Source organism: Globicephala melas, chromosome 2, assembly GCF_963455315.2.
Source record: "Globicephala melas chromosome 2, mGloMel1.2, whole genome shotgun sequence".
Taxonomy (NCBI): Eukaryota; Metazoa; Chordata; class Mammalia; order Artiodactyla; family Delphinidae; genus Globicephala; species Globicephala melas.
The window spans coordinates 152417768-152445239 of NC_083315.2; the positions used below are offsets into that span (position 1 = coordinate 152417768).

A 27472-nucleotide genomic window follows, 5' to 3' on the forward strand; every position below is an offset into this window, starting at 1 on the left:
TCCACCCAAAGGAAGGCAGGGAACATGCTGGCACCTAACCTAACTTTAAATCTTCACCCAATTATCCAAAAGAATGTTTTCAAGCAGGTGTGCCCCTAATTATTGCTTCTCACTGCAAACAGAAACATGCTGCCCCTCCAGGCACTAGCTGGAGGATGATGGATGGGTGGGCTGGCACCTTCTCCCCTGGTGAATGTGCCCACCCAGCACTTTGCTCACTTTCTGTCAGGGGTAAAATCTTAATGTAAGCGTTGGCATTTCTTTCAGCAATCTCATCCTATAGCACTGCTTTCAACTGAACCCTAACTGGGTGGAAACGAACTCCTGTCCTGCTTGTCCACTCTCTATGCAGTGGGTAAGCACTGGTATTTTCTTTTCTTTCTTGCCTCAAGGGACAGTAGTGAACCATTGTGAAAGCAAAACTACTCACTCAGGGCAGAAGTCTGAAGGTTGTTTATGACAGAAAACCTTCAAAATCCTATTGCAGGTATTGCTTTTTCGATTATTTTTAAAGATTTAGGGATTGAGTCTTTCACAACTCTGAATATTTCCCTCCACGACTACAGCTTTCTGTCCTTCATCCTTTCCTAGTCTCTCATTTCCATTAAAGCTAAAATTCCATCTCCTGTCCCTAGAACTCCATTTTTTCAGTATTTGAGTGCTTCCAGTTTTGTTTCCCTTCTCAACCTGAATCTGTCAGTCAGCGCAAATAGACATCCAACTCTACCTTAACACTCTTTTGCTATCTTGCAAATGTTAGTCTTATCTAATCTTCTACCTTCTGCTGTAAACTTTCACCATTTATACAAAGTCCTCAGTCCTGCTCTTGCTCCCTTCCAGGACAAGGAGAATACAGAGGCCTGATCAAGTGATCCAGTTACTGATTTCAACTTTCCTCCCCTACACCTCTAAACTTTTTGAAATCCTTACTCTGTCCTTCCTTCCTGGTTTCAGCAGTGGTCTTACTTCTTTTCATTAAGGCCAATTCTCCATCTATACTATCTCCCATTTCCCTGATGTGGCCTCTGAGGCCCTTCTCCATTATCATCCTTCTTCTCATATTTTCAACTCTTCCTGTGTACTTGTTTCTTCCTCTTGATCTGCAAAAATGTTCAACATTTCCACATACTTGAGAAAACATCATTTCAACTTGACCTCTTACTCGGATACCCTATATGTCCTGCCTCCCTCTGCTCCACATTGCTTCTTCTCTTCACAATTAAATGTTCCTAAAAGGACTCAATATTTGCTGCCCCCACCCCTCCTCTGAGATCTGACTTTTGCTTACACCACTCTACCAAAACTAGTTTAGTTTCAATTATACCATTTAATTGTCAAATCCCAGGCCTACAGACATGGTTGGTCCTTCTCTTATTTTGGAAACACTTCCCTGCCTTGGCTTCTAATAGTACCTTTTTTCCCACCCAGAGCTGATGCTTCCTAGGGCCAATCGCCGCCTTTCTCTGTATGTTTTCCATAAACAAACAAAAAAACACATTATTCCCACTGTTTGCTTCACTATGGCCTTCATGTGTAACTCCCACATCTATATCTATCTCTGTTTCTCTCCCTCTCTCTCATTATGCTCCTAAGCTCAGTTCCATATTTCCAAAGGCATACTAGACATCTCCATGTGGATACTCCACAGGCATTTCAAAAACAATAAGCCCCAAACTACACTAAGGATCACCTCTGCTCATTCTCCTCTTCCTCCAAACCCTATTTCCATTAAATCTTAGTATATAATGTTCCACTGAGGAACACGGAGGTGCAGGTATGTTTTTGAGATAATGATTTTGTTTTCTTTGGATACAGACTGAGAAGTGGAATTGCTGGATCATATGGTAGTTCTATTTTTAATTTTCTGAGAAACTTCTATACTGTTTTGCATAAATAAATAATTACAGCATTATTTACAACAGCCAAGACATGGAAACAACCTAAGGGTCCAACAACAGATGAATGGATAAAGAAGATGTGATACACACACAGAATATTATTCAGCCATCAAAAAGGGAAATCCTGCCATTTGTGACAACTTGGATGAAACTTGATGGCATTATGCTAAATGGAATAAATCAGAGAAAGACAAACGATCATACTTTTATGTGGACTCCGAAAAATCTAAAATAGAACAGACTCGTGGTTGCCAGAGGCGGGTGTGTGTGTGTGTGTGTGTGTGTGTGTGTGTGTGTGTGTGTGTGTGTGTGTGTGTGTGTGTGTGTGTGTGTGTGTGTGTGTGTGTGTGTGTGTGTGTGTGTGTGTGTGTGTGTGTGAGAGAGAGAGAGAGAGAGAGAGAGAGAGAGAGAGAAATGGGTAAAGGTGGTCAAAAGATAAAAACTTGTCATTGTAAGAGAAGTAAGTTTTGGGGATGTAAAGTACAGCATGGTGACTATAGTTAACACTGTATTATATACTAGAAAGTTGCTAAGAGAGTAGATCTTAAAAGTTCTTATCACCAAGAAAAATAATTTGTAACGATGTGAGGTGACTAACGTGAACGAAGTTTATCGTGATAACCATCTGGAATATATACACGTATGAAATCATCATGCTGTACACCCTGGACTAACACACTGTTATGTGTCAATTACCTCAATAAACTTGGGGGAACCCCCACAACTGAAGTGTAAACCTGCCTGTCACTTAGAAATCTGTGCATAATCCTTAACTACTTCTCTGTCACTTTTCATAATCTCTTGGTTCCCAAGCCCTATACAAAATGTCTTTTCCAGGCCTTTTTCATCTTTTGTGTGGGTTATTAAGCTAAATTCTTTCTTTTTTTGGCCGCACGGCACAGCATGCAGGATCTTAGCTCTCCGACCAGGGGAGTCTTAACCACTGGACCGCCAGGGAAGTCCCTTAAGCTAAATTCTTTTTTTTTTTTTTGTGGTACGCGGGCCTCTCACTGTTGTGGCCCCTCCCGTCCGGACGCGCAGGCTCAGCGGCCACGGCTCACAGGCCCAGCTGCTCTGCGGCATGTGGGATCTTCCCGGACCGGGGCACGAACCCGTGTCCCCTGCATCGGCAGGCGGACCCTCAACCACTGTGCCACCAGGGAAGCCCAAGCTAAGTTCTTAATTGTACTTTTTGCAATGACTAAATTTTCAATCCATTTTCCTCACTGCCACAAGAATTATCTCTCTAAAGTGAAAAATCTATTACTAATCTTGATGAATTCCTCCTGTTTATAAGGACAAAGTCCACATTTTCCTATTGTGAAATGAAATTTATGTTTTATGGCAAGATGAGATAAATTCATTCATTCATTCATTCATTTGCTGCGCCGCACTTTTTTGTGAGATCTTAGTTCCTTGACCAGGGGCTGAACCCAGGCCCTTGGCAGTGACAGTGTGGAGTCTTAACCATTGGACCGCCAGGGAACTCCCAAGACGAGAAAAATTTAAACATAAAAAAATCTTCTCTGCCCTTTGGCTCCCTCTCTTCCCCTTACTGTGCATTGTGTATCTGCATTATGCATCGAGCAAACCTCCCCCCATAGGCAGAAATACCTGCTCACGTAAAGAGCAACATTCTCTTAGCAACAAGACAACTCCTTAAAAGATAATGTTCCTTCTTGATCTTGTAAGGGGATGCTTAGATCTGGATTGTGTAAATTGTCAATAATCCATCACTTAATATACAACTCTCTGTGTCAAAAAACTTATATAACTGTGCCTTGACTTCTAATGGCTGAACAGTGCTTGGAGCTTTCTGACATGCTGTTCCCAAATAATAATCCTCAATTTGGCTCGAATAAAATGTTTCCATTTCTTTCTTAGATCGATTAATTAATTTTTTGTCTACAGTATATGGCATGCAAACCCCCTTATAATCTGGCACAAACCTTTCTACTTTCATCTTCAAACATTTCCTACAAGGTAACCTACCTTCCTTCTTTCATGGCTGTGTTTTTGACCATACAATTTTCTACTGAAATGCTCTCTCCTCTCCTACTCTACTCTCTGCATAGCAGATTTTTCTAACTTGCTTTTCCACACAGTTTAAACACTTAAGGGAAATCTTTATCCTCGACTCAGTCTCTCCCTCTATCTACTGTGCCCATACAGCACCTTGCAACTTCCTCTATTAAAGAATACAGCTTTAGTGCTGTAAATATCTTATGAAAGCACCTGAATTCCTCCTTTAATAGTCCCTTCCTCAAAGACATGTAATGAGTTTTATATCCATGCTAGCACCAAATATTTCCTAAAGCACAAATGTACATTATTTAATAAATTAATGAAAATAAGATGGAAAGGTATTGTACTATACAGTTTTTAATTGATGATTCTCAAGTTCAGCATTATGCTTTTATTGGACTAATAGAGAAGATATCAATTTACTTAAAATTAGTATTTACTGAACACCTTCTAATACATACTAAGAATTGTGGTTGGTGCCAAGGCTACAAGAATTTCAAGGTCTGGGGGCAGGGATGGGGCAGGGCAGGTAGTAGGAAGGAGAAGGGGGCAGATGACAGGATTCACTACAATAAATGCTATAACAGCATCATAAAGTCTTAAAGAAATAGAAAGGGGAAGGAATTAATTCTGCTTCCACATTGAGAATATCAATGGAAAAAAGCACACATACAAAAATGGATACAAAGCACTTCATAAGCTAACTTATGGAATAAATAAAGCTAAGTTGCTTTATTTAAATGTATATTTTCCCTTGCCTTATTCTTTTTTTTCTTTTTCCCCGGTATGCGGCCTCTCACTGTTGTGGCCTCTCCCGGATGCACAGGCTCAGCGGCCATGGCTCACAGGCCCAGCCGCTCCGCGGCATGTGGGATCTTCCTGGACCGGGGCACAAACCCGTGTCCCCTGCATCGGCAGGCGGACTCTCAACCACTGTGCCATCAGGGAAGCCCTGCCTTATTCTTTAAAAAGTTATTTTTGAATAGATAATACATTCACAAAATTCAAAAGGCATAAAAAAGTATCCATTAACTAAGTAATTCTACAAATATTTATTTAGTAACTACCATGCACTGAAGAATAAAAACACAGGGCAAAGGGATAAAGAGGACGGGATAAAGAGGACGGGTAAAGAGGACGGATAAAGAGGACGGGCTATTTTTAATTGAATAAAGGAATCATCTCATAAAATGACACCAGAACAAACAGCTTGTACAAAGAATCTGAGTATGCCTGATGTGTTTAAGGAACAGAATGGAAGCCAGTACTGCTGGAGAATAAATGAAAAGGAATAGGAGATGAGGTGGGAGAGCCAGATCATCTAGGCCTCATGGCCTTGATAAAGACGTCTGATTTTATTCTAAGTGTGATGGGGCTGTAAACAAAGAATCTGACTGGCCTTTGTCCTTGGTTCTTTACAGCAAGGTTTTAAACCCTTGGAATTTCTGGGAGGGATAGGAGTATTTGTTATTCACTGTGGACCCTAAGACCACACCTGAATTTATGCTTAAAAGATGACTCAGGATGTGGGTTTGTTAAGCTAGAAAGACCAATGTCAACTTAGAGGGTTTAGGCTTGAAGTGATATTAGCATGACCTACTCGATAGGTGGAGGGCTAGAGACTGAGTTCAAGCATGCGGCCAATGAGTCAATCAGTCATGTTCAAGTAGTGAAATCCCAATAAAGCTGTGAACACTAGGCCTTGGGAGAGCTTCCTGGGAGGGCTACATGCCCTGATTCCATGGGAAGAGGACATGGAAGCTCTGTATTCAGGACCCTCCAAGACATCACCCTACAGATCTCTTCATTGGATGGCCCTGATTTGTATCCTTTATAGTGAAATTATAATCATAAGTATAATGCTTTCTTGAGTTTTATGAGCTGTTCTAGTGAGTTAATGAACCCGAGGAGGTCATGGGAATTCCCCTGAATTTGTAACCAGTTGTTAAGAAGTGTTGTACAGCCTGGGGCCCTCCCAAACTTGTAGGTGGTGTCTGAAGTGAGGGTAATTTGGTTAAGGACCACGCCCTTAACTTGCGATGTCTGTGCTGACTCTGGATGGTTTGCATTAGAATTGAACTGCAGTATTGCACATTAGAAACTATAAAAGAAATGACACAATTTCTATACTCTGTAGAAAACAGACTGAAGAGGCACAAGAGCAGACACAGGGAGACTGGTTAGGAGGCTACTGCAGTAAATGATGGTGGCTTAGACTACAGTGGTTGTGATGGAGATGCTGAGGAATGATTTTGTTTATTACAACTGTAGACCCTACTATATTTGCTGGAGGGTTGGAGTTAGGATTTTTTAATGGCTGTATAGTGGCTGCATTCTACTGCTGGGGTCTGTCATGCTTGATTTATCTGATCTCCTGCTGACAGACACTTGTTTCTCATTTTCCCCCCATTACAAACAATGCTGCAATAAAGATGCTTACACCTAACTATAGTACGCTTGTGCAAGAATCTCTAGCTACACCATTCACTGACAATAAACTTTGAACAAAACATAGAATTGAGGTGCCCTAATATTGTGAACAAACTATTTTTGCTAATATGTTCCAAATATTCCTTCATTTCCTACTTAAAAGTTTCTTCCTCCCTGACCACAGAAACCTAGAAAGTTAAAATCGAAAGGATTCTTAGAGGTCCTCTAGTTCAGTGGTTCTCAATGTGAATGTTATGGTAGATAATCAGAATCTCTAGGGAAATCTTTTTGAACCACAGACCTTCTCCCTTTCTGATATGCTCTGGGACAGTGGGAGAACTGGCATGTACTGTCTAGGTGACTCTGACCGTGATTCAGTCACCTTGAATGGCTTATCCAGCCCAATCCCTTTGTTTCCCAGATGAGGAAACTGAAACACACATTCTATACAGTGACAGAAGGAGAACTAGTCCCTCATCGATTTTCAGTGCTGCCAGCAATGTCTGAGCATATCAATTTCTTCCAATCCTTGACAACAGAAGGTATGACCATAGCATTTTTCATTTTTTGCTAATTTATTAGACCAAAAAAAAAGGTATCTCACCATTGTTTACAGGATGATTTATTAAAGAGATTCATCTGAGCTATTATAGAAAATGACAACTGGGATTTCTACAGAGTCATTTGTCAGAAACAAAAAAATCAATTACTTGAAAACACAGGCTGGCTTAGTAACAAACTCTAACCTCTCTGACTAATTTCACTCAGCCATGATCTTCCTTTACTTTGCTCTCAATTCTACAGAAGATACACTTGAGAACAGGATTTTCCTTACTGCTCTTGTCTATAACATAACCTACAGACCAAGAAGGTTTTAAAGGAGAACCAATGCATTTAATTTTCATTTTCCTTTCAACTTAAGAAAATCGTCTATTTCCCTGCTAGAATTAATATGACATAGTTTCTGAAAACTATACCATTAGAGCCACTTAAGTTCAAACAGACCACACAAAGCTGGTATAATGGTTTTAACAGGATGTTCTAAGGATTTCTCACATATTATCTTGTTTAATCCTCACACTATTAAATGAGGAAAAGACGACTCTGAGGTACAGAAAGGTTAAGAAACTGCTTAAGTTAACAAAGCTAGTAAGTGGCAGAACTGGGATTTGAACCCAGGCAATCTGACGCTAGAACTAGTACTTTACATCACTGAACTCTTTACAATCTGGCCCTAACCTACCTTTCCGATGTCATCTCTTGCCAATTCTATTCACGACTTCCAGGAAGCATCTCCCATCATCTATCTTTAATCTAGCCACTTAAGTGACCATACTCATAATCTTATAAACTCTATCCCTGTACATGCCAAATTGTATTTAATTATGTTTACATGTCTCTGTCGTCGACTAACCTACAAACTGCTTGAAGACAGGAAGTGTGTCTTTTTGGTCTTGAATCTCTAACACACAAGCGCAGTTATCTGACACAGCAGAAACTCAACAGGTATTTGTTGAATGAACACATGAATGTACATATTCTGTGCGCCTATCTCACAGAACAAGTTACTCTGTCTTTGCTCAGGCTGCTTTCTCTATCGACAACACCTTCTTGCTTTTCTGACTGGCAAATTCCTAATCATTTTTTTTTTTTTTTTTTTTTTTTGCGGTACGCAGGCCTCTCACTGTTGTGGCCTCTCCCATTGCGGAGCACAGCCTCCGGATGCGCAGGCTCAGCGGCCATGGCGCACGGGCCCAGCTGGTCCGCGGCATGTGGGATCTTCCCGGACTGGGGCATGAACCCACGTCCCCTGCATCGGCAGGCGGACTCTCAACCACTGCGCCACCAGGGAAGCCCTCCTAATCATTTTTGAAGACTCATTTCAAATGGACAGAGAAAAAAAGAGGATAATGGGCCCAATTAAAAAATCATTTTTCCTTGACACCTCCTTCTTGCCTAGAAGAATTATTTCTTCCTCTGGCCCCCAATGCATTTTCCTAAACACCTATCGTAGCAGTTTCTGAGCTCTATTATTTTATTCCTTTTGATACCGAGTTCCTGCTGTAGACTATGCACTCCTGAGTGCAGGGACAGTGTCCTGTTTATCTTTTTATCTCCAATGCTTAGCATCACACCTGGTACATAACTGACCCTCAAAAAATATTTGTAGGGGCTTCCCTGGTGGCACGGTGGTTAAGAATCTGCCTGCCAATGCAAGGGACACAGGTTCGAGCCCTGGTCCGAGAAGATCCCACATGCCATAGAGCAACTAAGGCTGTGCGCCACAACTACTGAGCCTGTGCTCTAGAGCCTGCGAGCCACAACTGCTGAGCCCATGTGCCACAACTACTGAAGCCTGTGCACCTGGAGCCCGTGCTCCACAACAAGAGAAGCCACTGTAATGACAAGCCCGCGCGCCGCAACGAAGAGAAGCCCCTGCTTGCGACAACTGGAGAAAGCCCGTGCACCGCAACGAAGACCCAATGAAGGCAAAAAATAACTAAATAAATACAAATGATAGTAAAATAAATAAAAATAAATAAATTAAAAATATATATCTGTAGAATGAATGAAATGCTGAAACAACATTAAGGTACAAGAACTGGTTTCCACGAACAACAGCTGACCTACCGTAAAACAGGCAGTAACACTGACTTCATCTAGGAGAGTAGTGCTTTCAGTGTTACTTTCTTCAGGATACCGTAAGTCTTCAAAAAAGACTTCTGAAGTCTTTTCTACTTTAGGTAGAAAAAAGGGCTGAAGCCGAATGAAAATGGATAATCTGGGCTTCCCTCGTGGTGCAGTGGTTGAGAGTCCGCCTGCCGATGCATGGGACATGGGTTCGTGCCCCGGTCGGGGAAGATCCCACATGCCGCGGAGCGGCTGGGCCTGTGAGCCATGGCCGCTGAGCCTGCGCGTCTGGAGCCTGTGCTCCGCAACGGGAGAGGCCACAGCAGTGAGAGGCCCGCGTACCGCAAAAAAAAAAAAAAAAAAAGAAAATGGATCATCTGATGATTGAGGATGAACTCATTATCTAAGATATGATAAGCAAATCTTTAAAGTTGGCCTCAATTTAATATAACTGTCAAAGTGTCTGTCCAAATGTTCCTGGGGGAAAGAATATAACTGTGCTGTATTTGAATGGAAATGGGGAAAAATAAATGTTAGTGACTTTCACTGAACTATTATAGAGTAGTTCATTTAAAGATCTGTGATGACGTGAGCTGAATACGAATGCTTTACTGTGACTGGTAAGACTTACCTTAGACACTCTTTGCTCTGTTCCCACAAATCTTGGGTCTCTTCTGTAGTCATATGTTTGTCCAGGTTACATACATTAGGTTTCTGAGAATATAACTTAAGGCACTGCTTCACCCAGTGCCACTGGTAACCTGGGAGGAAGGGGTTTGGGATAAAAATAAATCCTATACAAAAGATGGATGAGAAAAAAAGAAGAGGAGGAAATCCTCCATCAGTTAATCAGATCATGTATTTTTGGTGACATCCTTATACCCATTACATTATTATTTATTCCGTGTCTCCTTTTGCTAATGCTTCCAGTGGCTTCCACACATAAGCATATATTCTCATTCCTATTCTCTAATTTCAGAGGAAGAGGAGTTCCTTCAAGTTAATAAAAGCTGTTTTGATGATGAATGTTAGACATCTACCACTATGCAATTATCTCTAGTTTTTTGGGTTATCCTCAAGAGAAACAAATACTACACAATTATCAATTGTGTTATTCCAAAGCAAACTTCAAAACTGAAACTGACAAGTCACCTCTCAAATTTCACCAGGTATCATTTAGAGAGGTGGAAACTGCTTCCTGTAGTTACTACTTTTGTGATATCGCAGTGTTGCCTTTTTTGTTTTCTAATATCTGTGCTAATGATTTTTTTAATATAAAATCATCTGTTAAAATAATTGGTGTGATTTCTGCTTCCTTTGAACTTTGATCACTATAACAGGGAAGAAAGGTGGTATACACATCTGCTCAGTATGCAAATACCTAACCATTTCTCCTCTGTAAAAGACGAATAACAATACTTAACTGGAATCCTATGCATGGTTAAGGATTCATTCATCAAACATTCAACAAACATACACTATATGTACTTTCTTAAGAATTAGAGATAAGGAGATGAAAAACTTTGTCCTAAGTACCTGGAGATAGAACAGTAGAGACGGTTATACAGATAATGCCTTTAGAAGTCTGGCTGTGAAAGGAAACAAAGGCTGAGGAGTAGTCACAGAAGAACAAGGTGGGAGTTTATCGTTTTTAGGGTTTGGAAAGACCTAAGCATGCTTACATGAGCAAAGAGCCAGCAGAAAGGAACTGGCTGAAAACAGAAGAGAAGAAAGAACCACAGCAAGGTCTTGAAAGCTGGAAGGGGTAAAAGAAGGTGGGATTAAAGGGTGAAGGGAGTGGTTTTGAACAGAAGCAATCCATTTTCCTCTAAAATTGGAGGAAGGAATGGACGTTCACTTATAAGTGTGGAGGCCACTTCTGCATGTCATGTATTAGTCAAATTCTCCAAGTAATTTAGGAGTAACAGGACTGCCAATATTTATAAAGAAAAAAAATATGAAAAAAATTTCCAATAACCTACTGTCTGCTATCACCACTATTTCACAAAATAAGAATATTGTAATACCCACAAAGATATCACATCAAAGGAAGAATACTTCTGATCTAATTCAAGTTTGAACAGTGACAGGAAACTGAATACTTTTATAGGCAGTCCATTCCAGACAACTGTTGTCTTCCTTTTATGGAGTTAAAATTTGCCTCTTTTTAATTTTTCATGCATTGGTCTCAGGTCCTGACACATATAGCAACCCCAAATCAGTTGTCAATTCTTCTTGATAAATGCCTCTAACTCTGTAGCTAACATTTACTGAACATTTACTATGTGCAAGGCACTGACCTAAGTACTTTACATGTACACTCACATTTAATCCTAATCTTATGAAGTGGGTACTACCTTTAGACACATTTTACATATGCAGAAACTGAGGCCAAGAGAGATTGAGAAACTTGCCCAAGATCATACAGTAGGAAGTGACAGAACCAGGACGTGAAGCCATGTAGTCTGGTGTCAGACCTTAATCACTAGTATGCATTGCTTCCCACCCCTTTTTGTGTACAACAAATTTTCAAATGTTTGATGCTGTCATGTTCCCACTCAGGTCTACTCTTCCCCAGGCTCAGCTTCTGGTCTTCAGACCCATCACCTTCCTGCTCACTCTTGTAAGGACAGCTTGTGGTATACTCAGATTCCTTCAGAATAAGCAGGATCCGGAAGTAAACATAATCCTTCTGATCAAGTCAGAGTAAGAGGAGACTCCTTTCCCATGTTCTGGACATTGTACTTCAATTAAATGCAGCTTACAATGGCAGGAAACATAACACAATGAGGTACCAACTCAAATGATGTGGCTTAAGTGTGAAGTCCTAGGAAACCTCAAATAGCAAGTACAATCATACCTCAGAGACACTGCGACTTTGGTTCTAGACCACAGCAATAAAGCAAATATTGCAAGTCACATGAATTTTTTGTTTCCCAGTGCATATAAAACTTATACTTATGCTCTACTGTACTCTATTAACTGTGCAATGGCATTATGTCTAAAAAAACAATGAACACACTTTAATTAAAAAATTTAATTAATTTATTTTAATTATATAAAATAATGCTGAAAAATGCTAACCATCATCTGAGCCTTTAATGAGTTGTAACTTTTTTTGCTGGTGGAGGGTTTGAAATATTACGAGAATTATCAAAATGTGACAGAGACACAAAGTGAGCAAATGCTGTTGGAAAAATGGCACTGACAGACTTGCTTAATGCAGTGTTGCCAAAAACCTTCAGTTTGTAAAAAAGAAAAACAAACAAACAAAAAACAGTATCTGTGAAGCACAATAAAATGAGGTATACTCCAATCTGGACAACAGAAAACCGAAGTGGGATTGATAACTTTGTAGTCTGAACAATCTGTTAAGGGAAGAAGGCACAACAACAGAAACATAGCCGTGAAAACAAGAGCAAGGCCTGAAAGGTAAAGAGCAGCATTCAAGAACAAAAGGTGCACAAAACACTACTGCTCATGTATGCTCCTCATTTACTCAAACTCATGAAGAGCAATGCTTTCATATATAAAAGCCACCATTCAACTGTTTTCTTTGTGACTTCAGACACAGAACTGGTCTTTAGTTCTTTAATATAGAACTAAAGTGCACAAGGCCTTTTATAAAAGTTTTAAAGCTGTTACCCTTTCCAATGTTATTAACATATACTTCAGTGCTGATAATGTACTAATAACTGTAACACAGACCTGGCCCTTGGTACAACGAAAATTAATTTTTTTAAAGGAATTTTTCTTGCTTTTAACCCATATTTGAAATCACAAGTGCAATGTTAACTTTATGTCTTCTAGAAACAGGATGCAAATATAAAATCGTTCGGCCAAATAAGGCATTTACAAATTTTCTAAATCATTCATGATAATTAATCTATCAACACAATGGTCCCATGAGCCTAGAAAAAGGGTTAATAACATTACCCACTCTTCATCATTAATTTCTCTACCTGTAAAATGAACTACCTGATATCACTAAAATTCAAAATTCTAGATTATTTAGTCTTTTAGGACTTTTGATCTCATTAACCTCAATTCTCTTTTCAAAAATTCAGCCTTGATGATAGCAACAATTTTTAAGTTGTTATGCCATTCGTGAATGTAGGGATTATGCGACTTGAATGAACATTATGAGTTACTCTATCAATTCAAAGTGCTTCTTTTGCCAGAGTAGATGTTCAGAGCTGCAACAAGGAGTCCAGAGTCAGTGCCCTAATTTTTGATTCGTACCTGGTTTGTCACTTTCTGCACTATAAGGCAGGCATTACTGACTCCTGTTCTATCCTTTGGGAATGCCAAATAAATGGAAATCTTAGACATGGCAGAATTCAGGAGGGGTTTGGGAGTGGAACATTTGTGTGTTTAGTTTTCTTCTTTGTCTATTTACTTGATTATAACTCCTCCTCCAAAATTAGACAAATGATTGATTTTGCCTTCTGAGCTCAACTGCACTCACCAGGATAGCCTTGGAGACCGTAGGCTCTCCACTTGCTTACGGGCTGAAGTCCAGCTCTGTACGCATCATGGTCACTGACTGAGGACACATTTAGGTGAGATTTGACCACCTGGCAGAGGAAGGAAACAGAAGTCAGTGGGTTAGAGCTATTTTACAGATTAACTGTGAGAATCTCAAACCTCTAAAGGCATTTGTGATATGGGGCAGTTAGGAGTCCTAAGTTTGGGGTACTAAACTTAGCTCTATCACTTACTTAATGCATGACTCAGATAAGTCACTTAACTTCTTAGAACCTCAGTTTCCTCAGCTATGTACTAAAAAACACAACAGAGCTATACAAAATTGAAGTAGTGATGAGCAGCAGACTGACTTTGGCCTTTAAGACTATCTTTTCCTATGATACCACACCTTTGTGATTTCTTATAGGACTCTGAATTATGAAAGGTGTTTGGTATATGGAATACTCTAAGTCACAATGCTATTTACTTCGGTTAGGGCTAACAGTAATGCTCCTGAGGAACTTGTACACAGATGGTGCTTAAACAGAGCTATGAGGAACACCAGGCTGGGGAGGGTGAGTGCTCAAACCACTCAGAAAAAATGGTTCAATAAAACATTGGGAATCCTGTTTGCTAGAAGTACAATATTTGCTCTCTTAGATGGAGCTTCAAAATGAAACTTGTAACTTTTTGTCTTTGTTAGTTACTTAAAAATTAAGCTTTTAAGGGGCCTATGAAGGTTTCTTTGCATTTAAGAGTATCTTATGGATGGCTCATTAAACTAGTTGAGAAATCCAATATTCAGTCACTAAAGTAACTAAGGATATTTAAAAAAAACCAAACTATTCTTACATTAGTAATAAACTTAGGGTCTGGCTTGCCTTAGAATACCTCCAATGTTCTCTCCCCAAAAGATATGATGATCTCTTAATCTATTAACTTTGCCAAGAGTGTAGATTTCCAGACAAACCACCAACAAGTGGCTGCTGTATACCCAGTCTCTATAATGAAATGGCTATCTGAAACTCTGAGAGTCCTGACCACCTAACTCTTTCAAGTACCCAGAGAACAGAATGTTTTTATTTCAAACATTTCATAATGATTTCTTAAATAGATCTTACTTAATACTGCACTGTAATTAAGCAACACCCTCAAACTGGAAAGAAGTCTGTGGACCTAATCTATCATATTCTAAGCTGAATCAAACCTCTCAGCCTTTTAAAGTTTGTCTGCTTCCTCCCTTGTCAGACTGTTAGCCATCACTTTCTCCTCTGCTCTCATCTGATGTCTTATTAATAGCAACTTTCTTCTTCTCTAATTTGCTACTTTCAATCTGTTTTGAGCTGGAGAATGAAATACTACCCATGTTTTTATGTACTAAATAAATAGTGCATTTACTGTGTACTTACTGTTTTAGGTACTGTGCCAGATACAATGTCCCCTTCTCAGGTGGCTTACATTTTAAAATTATGTAAGTATTACAGTAAAATATGGGCAAAAGGAGTTGAATGAAAGTCTGAGGGGTTCTTCCATGAGCCAAGTACACTATTCCTGGACTTTCTCTATGTTATTTTGACAACTCTAAGACCATCTCTGCTAACAAATGAAGTTTCTAAGAAGCTGAGTTCTAGATAAATACGATGTTACTATAGTATTCCAATTTTATTGAGATCTATTACTAAGCTTGAAAAGAATGCCTCAACCAGCCATCTGTGGACAACACCAATGGCAAATTAGGGATCTATCTTCAGTGTTAAAGCGATTGAAAACAAACATACGTTATAGTTGTGATTCTCCCTGCGTCCCCTCCCCCTCTCCCCATGTTTTCTTCAATTTCCATGAGGAATAATGCAGAAATAAGGTAGAAATAATGTATAATGCTTGGATTCAGTTGCCCTTTACTTTCAACCTGGAGGGATTATCTCAGAATCTTTCAATGCCCTCTTTCTAAAAGTCCCAGAGAAGACAGGCCCTTTTATGGACAACGGCTTCTAGGAAGACTCGGGTAACTGGTTTCAAGCTGTAGAACGCTACCGTAACGTCTGCGAACACGATTTACGGGTTTTCACACAAATCTAGGTGCAAATTCAAATGGACAGTTAATGTAAGTAATAAACACCAATTCCCAAGCATTTTTTGACCGAGGCCGCAGCCAGGAATAGCTGCGTGGAAAAATGGTCAATAGAGCCCTTCATCGCCAAAGTGTGATACTTTCTGGGCAGTTCAACTGTGCACCCATGGAAGGCGGGGATCGCTCAATAACCATCAGTCTGGAAGCGAAAAGAGGATAGGAGAACACTGAAACCTCTCCAAGAAGCGAGGCGTGGCGACGGGGAGGTGCGCGCCGCTCCTCTCTCCGTACCTTGTGGGCACCAGGCCCCGTGCCGCGGGCTGCGTGGGCTACCGAGAAGTCGATGACCCCTCCCAGGTCTACGGTCCCGGGGCGGCTCTGCCGGTAGAAGCGGAAAAGCTTCCGAAAGGCGTCCTCCCCAGGCTCCGCCGCCAGCGTCGCCACAGAACCCACGGCGGCCGCCATCTTCCCCATCTCCCCCATCTCGCTGCCCGGTCTCCTTTGACCCGGAAGCTGATTTCCGTGCTCCGGATCAGGCAAGTTCTTCCGGGGTCGTGACCTCAGGTCACTGGAGGTCTCTCATTCTGAAGATGGCGGCTTCGGCAGCGAGGAGAGCGGTCGCGCTGCGTACGAATATCCGCCGGCCGGTTGCGTTTGTCAGAAAAATTCCATGGACCGCGGCCTCGAGTGAGTTGCAGATGTAGTAAGGGCGGAAGTTTTAGGTCCAAGCAATCCTGAAAAACCTTGCTTTCTGCGGAGCACTTAAATCAGCGTGGCGGTTGGATTAAGGCGGCTGAGTATGCTTCTGAGCAAGCCACTGAGTAGAAAAAAAGTTTGTTTGCAATTAGCCGTGTAGGGATGCCCCTTGAGGTTTTGGGGCACGTATTCACGGTCTCTAGCCTTTCGGAGTTTAAAGGTTTAGTTACTTGGAAATTTAAGACTAACGATTTAGAAGGGGTTATTTTGACGGCAGGGTGGAGGATGGATTCAAAGTGGCAAAAGTAGTTTCAGTGATTTAGTTCAAAAGTGAGGATTTCAGGGTAGTGATAGAAGGAAGGGTTAGATTCACTTATGTTAACCAAACAAAATCGACAGATGGCTTGAATGGGGGAAGGGTACGGATGGGGGAAAGGGTGGAATGACTTACAGGTTTTTAGCGTTGGTGAATTTCGTGGTTAGAATGTAGGAGAAGCACATCGAAAGAAGATGAGGAGTAAAGTTTAAATGTGTTTAGTTTGAAAAACCTGTGAGGTCTCCGTTAGTTGGACAGAGGACGGTGTGTATCGATGGAGAAATGCACTCTGAAGCCGTACTCCTTGGGTTAGAGTTCCAGCTTGGCCATTTGGTAGTTGTGTAACCTGACTAACGGAAGTAACTGGGGAAAAGGGCTCACTACCGTGCCTCAGTTTCACCATCTACAAAATGGAGTCAATAATAACTTCCTCCTAGGATTGTTGATTGGATTAAATGAATTTATATGTAAACTGCTTAGACTTGTGCTCAATACAGAGTAAATACTCAATAAATGATAGTTGTTTTCATGATTACAAAAATTGAAGCTCATGGGAGAGGCCTAGGTTGGAGATAGAGGGCTGGGAGTAATCAGTACTGAAATCTCTCACCAACGTTGATTTTTGTCAGCTGCAGTTTTGAGTTAAGGTTTTTACATATGCTTACAAAACTTTAAAAATCCGTGGTCACTTTTGCAGACATTCAGGTATCAGGTCAGCTCCCTTAAACAAGGAATGGAATGAGTGTGGGTAGTAGAATGGGAAATAGATCAGTTTGTGCCCCACCTTCTCAGACCACACCCAGCAGAATGTCTTGTTTTAGGCCCTGTGAAACTGGAAAGGCCGAGGGGTTTCTGCAAGCATCTTGCAGATGCGTTTCCAGACCATAATGGACTTGCTCAAGATCCTTAAAGAGTGTATAAAATACGACCTTGACTACAGTCTCTCTCAGTTCATTCATTCAGCAGATGTTTAAGGAGTATCTGTTATGTGGTAGGCATTGTTCTTGGTGTTTGCAGCTGTTTTTCCATAACAGTTGTAGGTAATTTGGGAAAAGGGTTACTTTCTAGAGCTAGTTTGTTTTGGAAGTGAATGTTTTCTAGAACTTTTAATACCTGGTTTAAAACTATTTTGTTTATCCTCCAGTAATATGTTCTGTGTGAGAGCCTGATCTTGCCAACTGGTTTGATTAACTATTAGAGCACTACAGAAATTTAGCCCCTGTGGCTGGTTGAAGGATTACTGGACATTTATTTATTCATTCAGCAAATATTGCCCTGTTGTGTACCAATCACTGTGGACATAGTGGACTAAACACTTGGCAAGCTTATGGTATAGTGGTGGGGCTGAGGAGACTTACAAACAACAAATATAGGCAGTTTTTGAACCAGTGAGGTTTAAATGAACTAGGGTGGTGAAACAGGTAACATGAAATGTAAATCAGTGAAAGTACAAGCACTGTAGTACAGAAGAGAAAGCGATCATGTAGTTTTTTGTTTTTTGTTTTTTTCAAATTTAATGTGTGATTTTTAATAGATCCTGTGTTGAGGGGGGACATTTTAAAAACACATTTAGGAAACAATTTGGAAGTTTAAAATATATACTGGTGTTACCAAGTCCAAGCTTGTGCTACTCACTGCACAACAGGCCAGTAAATTGAGAGATGAGTTGTTGGGTGGGGCAAAGAATAGCAGCTTTATTCGGAAAGCCAGCAGACCAAGAAGACGGTGGACTAGTGTTCCAAAGAAACACCTTCCCTGAGTTAAAATTCAGGCTTCTTTTATGCTGAAAGGGAAGCGGGTAAACCCCTGGTTCCAGCCAGACTCCGGAGGGGATGTGTTAATTTCTTCTTTGGAACAGCCATTCACAGGTGGGCCTGGTCCGGACATTTCCTATGAGCTAAACAAAGGTATTTTAGCTTAACACTCATTACCAGGGAGGCAGGGTTCCCAGAGATGGGCCATTATGTATAATTTTTTTTTTTTTAAAGAAGATGTTGGGGTAGGAGTTAATTAATTGATTAATTAATTATTTTGCTGTGTTGGGTCTTTGTTTCTATGCGAGAGCTATCTCTAGTTGTGGCAAGTGGGGGCCACTCTTCATAGCGGTGCGTGGGCCTCTCACTATCGCAGCCTCTCTTGTTGCGGAGCACAGGCTCAGTAGTTGTGGCTCACGGGCCTAGTTGCTCCGCGGCATGTGGGATCCTCCCAGACCAGGGCTCGAACCCGTGTCCCCTGCATTAGCAGGCAGATTCTCAACCACTGGGCTACCAGGGAAGCCCCATTATGTATAATTTAAGCTTTATAGGCAACATCCCTTTAGTGATTAACTTGTCATAGAATACAAAAGTTCTTCCCTATTACACTGGGAGTTAGATGAAATTAGGAAATTATCATTGACTTGTGTGATAATGATATTGTGGCTATAAATTATGTCTTTATTCCTAGGACAGGAGTGCTGAAGTATTGAGAGACGTAATAGCACTGATGTGTGTATCTTACTTAAAATGTTTTTGAAAAACTACATATATATGCATGCATATAGATATGTGTATATGACAAAATGTTAAGAATGACTGAATTTAGATTGTGGGTGGATTTGTACATCTCTGGTTGCAGCCAATATGTGTAGATGTCACTACCTAATTCAGGAAGCAATTTTTTGAAAACTCCTCACTGTTTAACTGTTACACCTCAGGGAAGAGGATCTATGTTCATTTTGTGGGGTCTCTCCTCTGGCCATGCCCAATGATCACATCAATCTCCAGAGAACGGTTCAGCTTCCTATCTATGCTTCCCAGAGCTGTTAATTTGTTCTTGGTAGAGATGGACAAATTAATGTATTGTTTCTTCTTTTACTTCCTGTTCTTAGAGAACAAATTTAAATAAGTGACTTTTTGTCCTATATTGAGGTTAACATCCAGTTTCTCTATGGATCCACTGGTGTGTTTTAACATAGTATTGTGGGTCATCACCTTTACTACTCCCAACTTTAGCACAGCTACTCACACACTACACACTCACATCCCGGAAGGTCTGTGTGTGCCTCAGTTTGACTCTGCTAGGTGAACAATGCTTATTTTTTTTATATGTATAACTGATTTACTTTGTTATAAAACAGAAACTAACACACCATTGTAAAGCAAATATATTCCAAAAAAGATGTTAAAAAAATAAAAAACAATAAAATAAAATGTTGCCATTTCCTCCAAACTCTCAGTATTCACGTCTCGTTATTAATTCACCACTCTGTTATTAGGGGTTACCACTGAATCAGTGATGACTCCAGAACTTCTGTAGAAGGGGTTTGGGGCAGGTGAGCAATTCATTCTGGGAAAGAGAGTCTAAAAGCAAGTGAATGGCCGTTAAATTAGCATGGGCAGACTTCCCACATCCCACCTTGTCTCAACAGAGCCATTAACCTAGAAAAAACTACAGTGTCACTTTTCAGAGGTCTACCCTGTGTGCACACATGGAGAAGACACTTAGAATGTTAAAGTCAGCATGTTAAGCAATTTTCTTGAAATACTGTAACTAGCACCCTATTTACTTTCTTCACAGTCCTTTTCATAATCTATTTAATTTTAGTCCTTTTTAATTGTCTGGTACACCTTTAACACCTAAACTCCAAGAGAGAAGGAGCTTCATCTTATTTCCAGTGCCTAGCACATAATGGTTTCTAAATGGAACTGATTCCAAAATTGGCCTCATTTAGGAAAGGATCTGTTGTTATAATCAGGTTTCCGAAATCTTTAGTATCAATACGGAATCCTTTCCTCTCACATTTCACAGGAAGCTAAACTTCTTAAAGCCCAAACATGGATACGTCTGAAGTTTCCTTGACTGATTTAAATTGAATTAAAATAATTATATTGTACAGGAAAAACTTTCAAAATTTTTACATTTTTCAGAACATAACCACCTTTTCTTTCTCTACTTTCTTCCCTTCGAAACAAACTTTGCAACACTGGGGTGAGTTAAATAATCAGAAATCTAGCCCCAAATTAAGCTCTCAATGACATGAAACACATTTTTTGCTCCTTTTTAATAAAAATCCTATATGCAGTACGTTAATGTTTTCTTTTAGAAATTACGTTGACAACTTAATCCCTAATTTGAGGCATCCATATAATTGGTTTACAGAAAGGTTCTTCGGCAAAATATTTAACACAAGATATATATGAGATGCTGAGATCTGGGTAATATACGTTACTTGAAAGGCATGAATAGTTTTTAAACACTGTAGCATAATCACACTTAAGGCCATAGTTACTTTCTTCCCAAATCCCTGCAATTCTATTAGAGGGGAGTTCTAAAAGGCCTGTGTCTTCTCCTGTGTCCACAACTGTAGACGTACACTGATGGCCCTCAATCCTGCTCTCCAAACTTCAAATAAGGGGCCAGAGACAAGGCTCGGGACTTGGAAAAGTCCTAGAAATTCCCTGCCTCCAAAGCAGTTTCAGAGTTTCACCTTTTCCGAAGGATGACAGAGCTGAGTAGACATGCCAAAGTCTTCCAAATCCTGCTGGTTGTTTTGAATTATGGCTACACTGGCTGTGTACCCCTTGAGTTTTTATCTCCACATACTTGAATTAAATCCTGTAGTTCCTCTTCGGTTCTAGCATCTGTGACCTCTTCACACCGTCTATATGCCACAGCTATTTTACCACTTTCTAAAACCACAGTCAGCAGTTTCTGGAATGCATCTCTCATAGCCTTCTGAACAGCAACCTTCTGGGTTACCTTCCTTTTCATAAGGAATGATAATGACCCTTCCTGCAAGTTATCCAAAGGTTCCTCAGCCATGCCAACTTCGGGACTCCTGCACTCGTGGGAGGGCAACACCACCTCTTGATGATCCTTTTTGACCACCCATTGAAACCAAAGTAGTAATTTGCCAATTCTTGGCATCTGGAGCTGTTTAGGGCAGGCGTATTATGTTGAACCGCCTTATGTCTGGTGCCGAGACGAACCTTCACTGGAGATGTCTGAAAAAGTTGCTTCTGGACGCATGGCTTTTGGGCTCTGTGGGCATCCCTTGCTGAATAAAACTTGATGATGGCATAGAACCCAGGACCGGCCACTGCTGCGTTTGGGAAGACTCGGACCGAATACAGAAGGCCAAACTGGGAGAAGATTACAAGGCCTCGGCCGTGGGTCCAGAGCTCAGCACACCAGCAAGGTTTTGTCACCCGCGATGGGAACCGCAAAAGGTACCAACTCCACCATTTTACCGTCACCGCGCGTGCGCGGCTCGGGGCGCAAGCGGACTGCGCCTCAACAATGCTTATTTTGAACTCTTCTGCCTGCTGCTGCCTGCTAGCTAAAAGGTCAGCAGTATTTTCAGTGTTTCAGTATTTTAAGGTTAGGCTGCTGGTTTGCGTCAACAACAAACAGTAGTTAGGAGAAGGAGCAGCTGATGGGCTCAGCCAGCGTCGCAGGCCAATAAAGGCTGTTTCACAGGGCCAGGGAAGGGTCTCTTCACAGTACAAGTGGTCGGTCGGGCTGATGCAGTGAGGCTGCTCAGTAACTTACTGGGAAACCAAGGGCGGTGGGCACACACTTGAAGGCTGCAGGCACTTTGGGCAGAGTGAGGAGCAGCGCGAACGTTCAGCTTCGGGGCCAAAAGGAAACCGGGGATCCTGCCGCCATCTGCGCAGCCATCCGGTCAGGGACACGCGGTACCCACTTATCCAAGTCCGGGTGGGCAGCCACGCGGCGGGGAGGAGGCCAGCGGCGGCCAGGTGGGATCTGGTAAGGATTCAGCAGACGCTCTGGGGGAGGCGGGCTCCAAAGGTGTGCAGCAAGCCCCGAAGCTGCCGGCGCCCTCCGTGTCCCCTTCAATGAGATACACCTGGGCGCGCAGCCAGAGTGCTGGAGACATTAGGGAAGCTGTGAGGCCTCAGCTGCATGCATACGGCCAAGTTTGTTGGACACCTTCGAGTACCCAGGCCTGGTGAACTACACTGGGGGTGAGCCACTGCTGCACGGTTAAATTTGAGCCTGGGCCTCTGCAAACCTGTGAGTTCTGGTTTGCAGCTGCAGGCTGTGCAGGAAAAGTAGCACCCACACTTCCTCGTCCCAGTCTCACGCTTCACGCTCTTCCTGGGCGCCGAGAGTATCATGACGTACGGATCCCGCACCCACCCAGCCCTGCACAGCTACTGCAGCAGGTGCGGGGTGCAGAGTTTCCACACATTAGTCTCTCACCCCAGCGTTTACAGCGTCACCCCACACTTCCTGGACGCGGGCACGCCGATCATGTAGTTTTTGATCTTTAAAATAATCCACTATTCATCTTTGAGGCCTCACAGGGTTAGTATGTTGTCTTGTTTTGCGGTAGGAGCCCAATAAAATCTGTGAATGTTTTTGGCCTGGGTCTTGAAGGATAGATACAATTTAGGCAAAAGGAGATTGGATTACTACATGTTAAAGGGAAAGAACAGCAGGCAAAGACAGGAATCCACAGGACAGATACACAGATTTTCATTTGTTGTACTAGAAAGTAACTATGGGCATGCAATGGGAAGTAAGGCAGGAAGGATAGGTAGGGTCGACTCAACAAACTTAAGAGTAACAACGATATAACCCAATGTAAACTGTAAATAATGAAAGGCAAGTAAATTGAGATTTTATTTGGAAATCTCTAATATAGCTAACAACATGCTGTACTGTAATTGTTTTTCTGTCTTCTGTGTAATCTTCTGAGGGATTATAATCCATGCGTTTAGCACAGTACCTGGTGTGGTGAAGACACTCAGTATTTGCTGGGGATGAAGATTACAGTCAACTCAGCAATTTATCTGTCCATGTTCCCACCTCATCACCTTCCCAAATCTAGTACATTACAATTTTATAATCAATACCATAGCTATTTCCTAGATCTTAAGGCTTCAAGGGAATACAAAGTAACTCCTGTTCACAAGAAGTTTGGGAGCTCTAGGAGCCCTTTTGGTTTCTATATCAATCTAGGATGGAGGATACAAAATTAACAACTCTTAATAGTTTTCTCTTCTTACACAGGTGAACTGAGAGAACACTTTTCACAATTTGGCCATGTACGAAAGTGCACTGTTCCTTTTGTGAGTATTATCTTTTTTTAAAAAAGTAATAATGTTATCCTCTAATTCTTGATTTTTTTGTGTGAAAGCATCAATTTATAGAATTTGTAATGAAGTGAAGCTGTTCAGTCTTTGTTGATTAAATTATGGGTGATACTGCTTTAAAAAAATAAACCTTATCCTAGGTATTTGAGGTATTTGTGTTAGTTTTTTATTGTTGCATAAAATTATGACAAACTTAATGGCTCAAAACAACACACATACATTATCTCACAGTTTGTACAGATCAGGAGTCCAGGCATAGCTTTGCTGGGTCCTCTATTCAGAGTTTCACGTAGCTGTGATCAGGTGTCAGCTGGAGCTGCAGTCTCATCAGAGGCTCAACTGGGAACGATTGATTTCCAAGCTCCCTTAGGTTGTTGGTAGAATCAGTCTTTCAGCTGTAGGAGTGGGGTGTCTGCTATCTTCCTGGCTTTCAGCTGGAGGCTGCTCTCAGCTCCTAGGAACTGCCTGCAGTTCCTTGTTAGCCAGCTTCTCTCCCATGTGGCAGCTTGCTTCAAAGTCAGCAAGGGAGTTTCTCTGGTCTGGTAAGATAGTTTTATAATGTAGTCTTTGGAGTGACACGCCATCATCCTTGCTGTATAACCTGATCAAGGGAGCAATATCCCATCACTTTTGCTATATTCTTATGGTTAGAAGCGTGTCATAGGCCTTGCCCACATTCAAGGGGAGAGATTATACAGGGTCAACATGGTGGGACACATGGAGATCTTGGGGCTGTTTTGGAATTTTGTCTATTACAGTGTTGTAATAAGGACTTCAGAGAGTAGAGGATAATTTTATCATAAAACTAACTGGTGGAGAATATTTTAACCTTTATCCTCATTGAGTTGAGTGCTTTTTGTGTGTGTTTCTATTTGTTACATTTTCTTTGCCTCCTCATGAGGGTTCAGAAATCAATCTATAGGGAATTCCCTGGCGGTCCAGTGGTAAGGACTCTGTGCTCTCACTGTGGAGGGCGTGGGTTCAATCCCTGGTGGGGGAACTAAGATCCCACAAGCCTCGGGGTATGGCATAAATAAGTAAATAAGTTAAAAAAAAGTAATGGAGTCCTTTAATTCCAAAAAAAAGTCTTAAAAAAATCAATCTATAGATTTGTTCTACTTTATCCTGGGCTGTCTTTTTCTGTGGACTCTAGATTACTGTTTTTTGGGGTGTGTGATGTGAATACACAGATTTACACATGCTTCACTAAAACTGCTTTTTTCCTCATGGCACTGAAAAGGCTGTGGTAAAGTATCAACTTAAATTCTTAACGCTTGGTTAAACGTTACTTGCCTTACAAAGATCTAACAGATTACGCATATCCAGTGCTAGTAAAGGTGTAGGGAAACTGGTACTGAAATTGTTGAGAAGTTAACTGATACCTTCACTGAAGGGTAATTTGGCAAAATCTATTAACAGTAAGAATTTGCCTTTGATCTAGCAGTTCCATTTCTAGGAATTTATTCTACAGAAATGTGAGGTCAAGAATGTTCAAAACAGCATTGTTTAATAATATCATAATTGGAAAATCTAAGTGTTCATCAGTGGGGTTGGTTAAATAGATACTAATTCATTGATACAATGGGATTTATAGTTGATTAAAAAAATGAGCATGCGTATTACAGACATGAAAATCTATAAGCATAAAAAATAGTTTTAAAAGTGTATGAAATTGGGCTTCTCTGGTGGCACAGTGGTTGAGAGTCCACCTGCCAATGCAGGGGACACGGGTTCGTGCCCCAGTCAAGGAAGATCCCACATGCCGCGGAGCGGCTGGGCCCTTGAGCCATGGCCGCTGAGCCTGCGCGTCTGGAGCCTGTGCTCCGCAACGGGAGAGGTCACAACAGTGAGAGGTCCGTGTACCCTCCCCCCCAAAAAAAGTGATGAACTTTGTATTTTTTGAAGAGCATTAAAAAAAATGTTTCTTGGGAATTCCCTGGCAGTCCAGTGGTTAGGACTCCGTGCTTCTACTGCAGGGGGCAAAGGGTTCGATCCCTAGTTGGGGAACCAAGATCCCACATGCCACGTGGCCAAAAAATAAATAAAAATATTAAAAAATAAAGTTTCTCCAAAAGGTAACATTTTTCTTGGTTAAAGAATTTAGGAGCCAGAGTTAACAGATTTTAGATTTAAACATGAGGTTTTGATTCTTGGGAAAATTAAGTAATGTGTAACAGGAAGAAAATTAGTTTCTAGTAACAAGTTCATTGTACTCAAGTTAGAAATGCAGGTTCCAATTTTAGATACATAGTATCTAAATTTTAGCACAAAAATGTTAATGCCTTTACAAATGGAAATGGCCACCTGGAGTAGAGTGCTTTAGAAATCGTCCTATCTCAGGTAAGGAGTGAATCACTGGGACATTAACAGAAACTTTTCCTGTGTTCTAGGTTAATACTTATAAACTTACCTTCCAGGTATATGGGGGCAATTTCCAAGAATGTGTTTTTGGGGGCAGAGCACAACATAACTTTGTAACAAGACTGATGATGTACACTGAGTGAATAGACATCTTGGCCTTTTTTACATAGAAGGGCTGGAGGGCTGGGCGGGGTACGTCTAAGCACACTAGAATCTCTGATGTATAAGACATATAGAATCTGATGTATAGGTTGAATGATAAGCACTCTGTCTTTTGCACAAAGGGAAGTAGCAGAACTGCTTAAATTAACCAGAAGTCTAGAACTAGGTAAATAAGGGTAACTTTTTTTCCCTTTTTCATTAGGAGCATGTGATGATAATGATGGTAGTTGTGATGAGGGTAGTTAATCTCAGAAATTACTAGAAATGCACCTAGGTCTTAAGGGTTAATTTTCTAGTTTCTAGAAGTGAAGAAGTTAGAAACAGGAAGAGTACTTCTTTATGTGATCAAAATTTCGCTTGACTGTTGCTGTTAATGGTTTATATCTAGAATGACAGAGAAAGCTCTTTACTCATATTTTATTTCTCCAGTGGCGGTAGAGAAGCAGAGAGAGTGTTATGATTAAGAGATTAAGCTTTGGGTAAATAGGAGAGTATTTGTATTAAAGCAGGGTTTTTTATATTTATTAAAATGTGTTTTACTCCATTTTGGCAGATGAAAAAGTTGGTAGTTTGATTTGGAACTCCTGGAAACTTTCTCAAGTTCATGATTATTAATCTCTTCCTAAATTTTGAATTTTTAGGACAAAGAGACTGGCTTTCACAGAGGTATGGGTTGGATTCAATTTTCTTCAGAAGAAGAACTTCACAATGCACTACAACAGGAAAATCACGTTATTGATGGAGTAAAGGTAAATATTTTTCTGTATCATGTCATGAGCTTTCTGTATATCAGTTAAATAGGTCAGAAGTGTGAAATGACAGGGACTTTGGAAGATGTGTAATTTAATGTTTGTTAAAGAATGGTGGTGGTGGGAGAGTGCCCAGTTCTAAAAGGTCTGGAAAGGGAAGTACAAGAAGACACTTTAATGGTTAGCAAGGTATATGCAACACAGAACGGTGGAAACAGCAGGGAGACCCTGGTTGAAATCCTGGCTTTTCCACTTACTGTGTGATCTTGGGCCAGACTGATTTACAATTTTTAATTGAAGTTCAGAGAGTCTTAAGTACAAGGAACAAATAACATCCTTTGACTTCCTGGTGCTGACTCCCTAATAAAACAACAGTTTTCAGTTTTAATGTTTTTGCAGACATTGCCTTTCCTTAGAGTGCTTATTATGTGATTGCTTTTTTTTCCCAGCTCCATGTTCAAGCTCAAAAACCCAAAGCTTTGCAAGGGGACCAAACATCTGATGAAGAGAGAGATTTTTGAGAACATCACTGCCTATTAAATAAAGTAAACAAAACTGGAAAT

The 27472-nt window shown here is 40.9% G+C and overlaps 2 protein-coding genes and 1 pseudogene across 3 annotated transcripts in view; 1 reads left to right on the top strand and 2 right to left on the bottom strand.

Moving 5' to 3' along the window:
- ALKBH1 (alkB homolog 1, histone H2A dioxygenase) overlaps positions 1–16005 on the bottom strand; it is a 32494-nt gene extending 16489 nt beyond the window's left edge. The window contains exons 1-3 of one of the 2 annotated variants that reach the window (XM_030831902.3): positions 15814–16005; positions 13453–13561; positions 9616–9778 (exon numbers count right to left, since the gene is read on the bottom strand). In XM_030831902.3, coding sequence (XP_030687762.1) covers positions 9616–9778; positions 13453–13561; positions 15814–16005 — 464 coding nt within the window. The remainder of the gene's footprint in view (positions 1–9615; positions 9779–13452; positions 13562–15813) is intronic. The other variant, XM_060295117.2, reaches the window with a different exon arrangement.
- Positions 16006–16081: 76 nt separating this feature from the next.
- On the top strand, positions 16082–27471 carry SLIRP (SRA stem-loop interacting RNA binding protein). The gene is made up of 4 exons (XM_030831904.2): positions 16082–16209; positions 23555–23613; positions 26802–26909; positions 27359–27471. The coding sequence occupies exons 1-4, from the start codon at positions 16113–16115 to the stop codon at positions 27428–27430; spliced, it is 336 nt and encodes a 111-aa protein (XP_030687764.1). The 5' UTR covers positions 16082–16112; the 3' UTR covers positions 27431–27471.
- On the bottom strand, positions 21077–21760 carry LOC115839758 (RAD52 motif-containing protein 1-like; annotated as a pseudogene).
- Position 27472: the final 1 nt, after the last annotated feature.

What these genes read in the sequence shown, in the direction of transcription:
- SLIRP (XM_030831904.2), top strand. Translation starts at nt 16,113, where the DNA reads ATGGCGGCTTCGGCAGCGAGGAGAGCGGTCGCGCTGCGTACGAATATC. An exon ending in GAAAGTGCACTGTTCCTTTT is followed by an intron (nt 23,614 to 26,801) that starts GTGAGTATTATC and finishes TTGAATTTTTAG; the next exon opens with GACAAAGAGACTGGCTTTCA. An exon ending in ACGTTATTGATGGAGTAAAG is followed by an intron (nt 26,910 to 27,358) that starts GTAAATATTTTT and finishes TTTTTTTCCCAG; the next exon opens with CTCCATGTTCAAGCTCAAAA.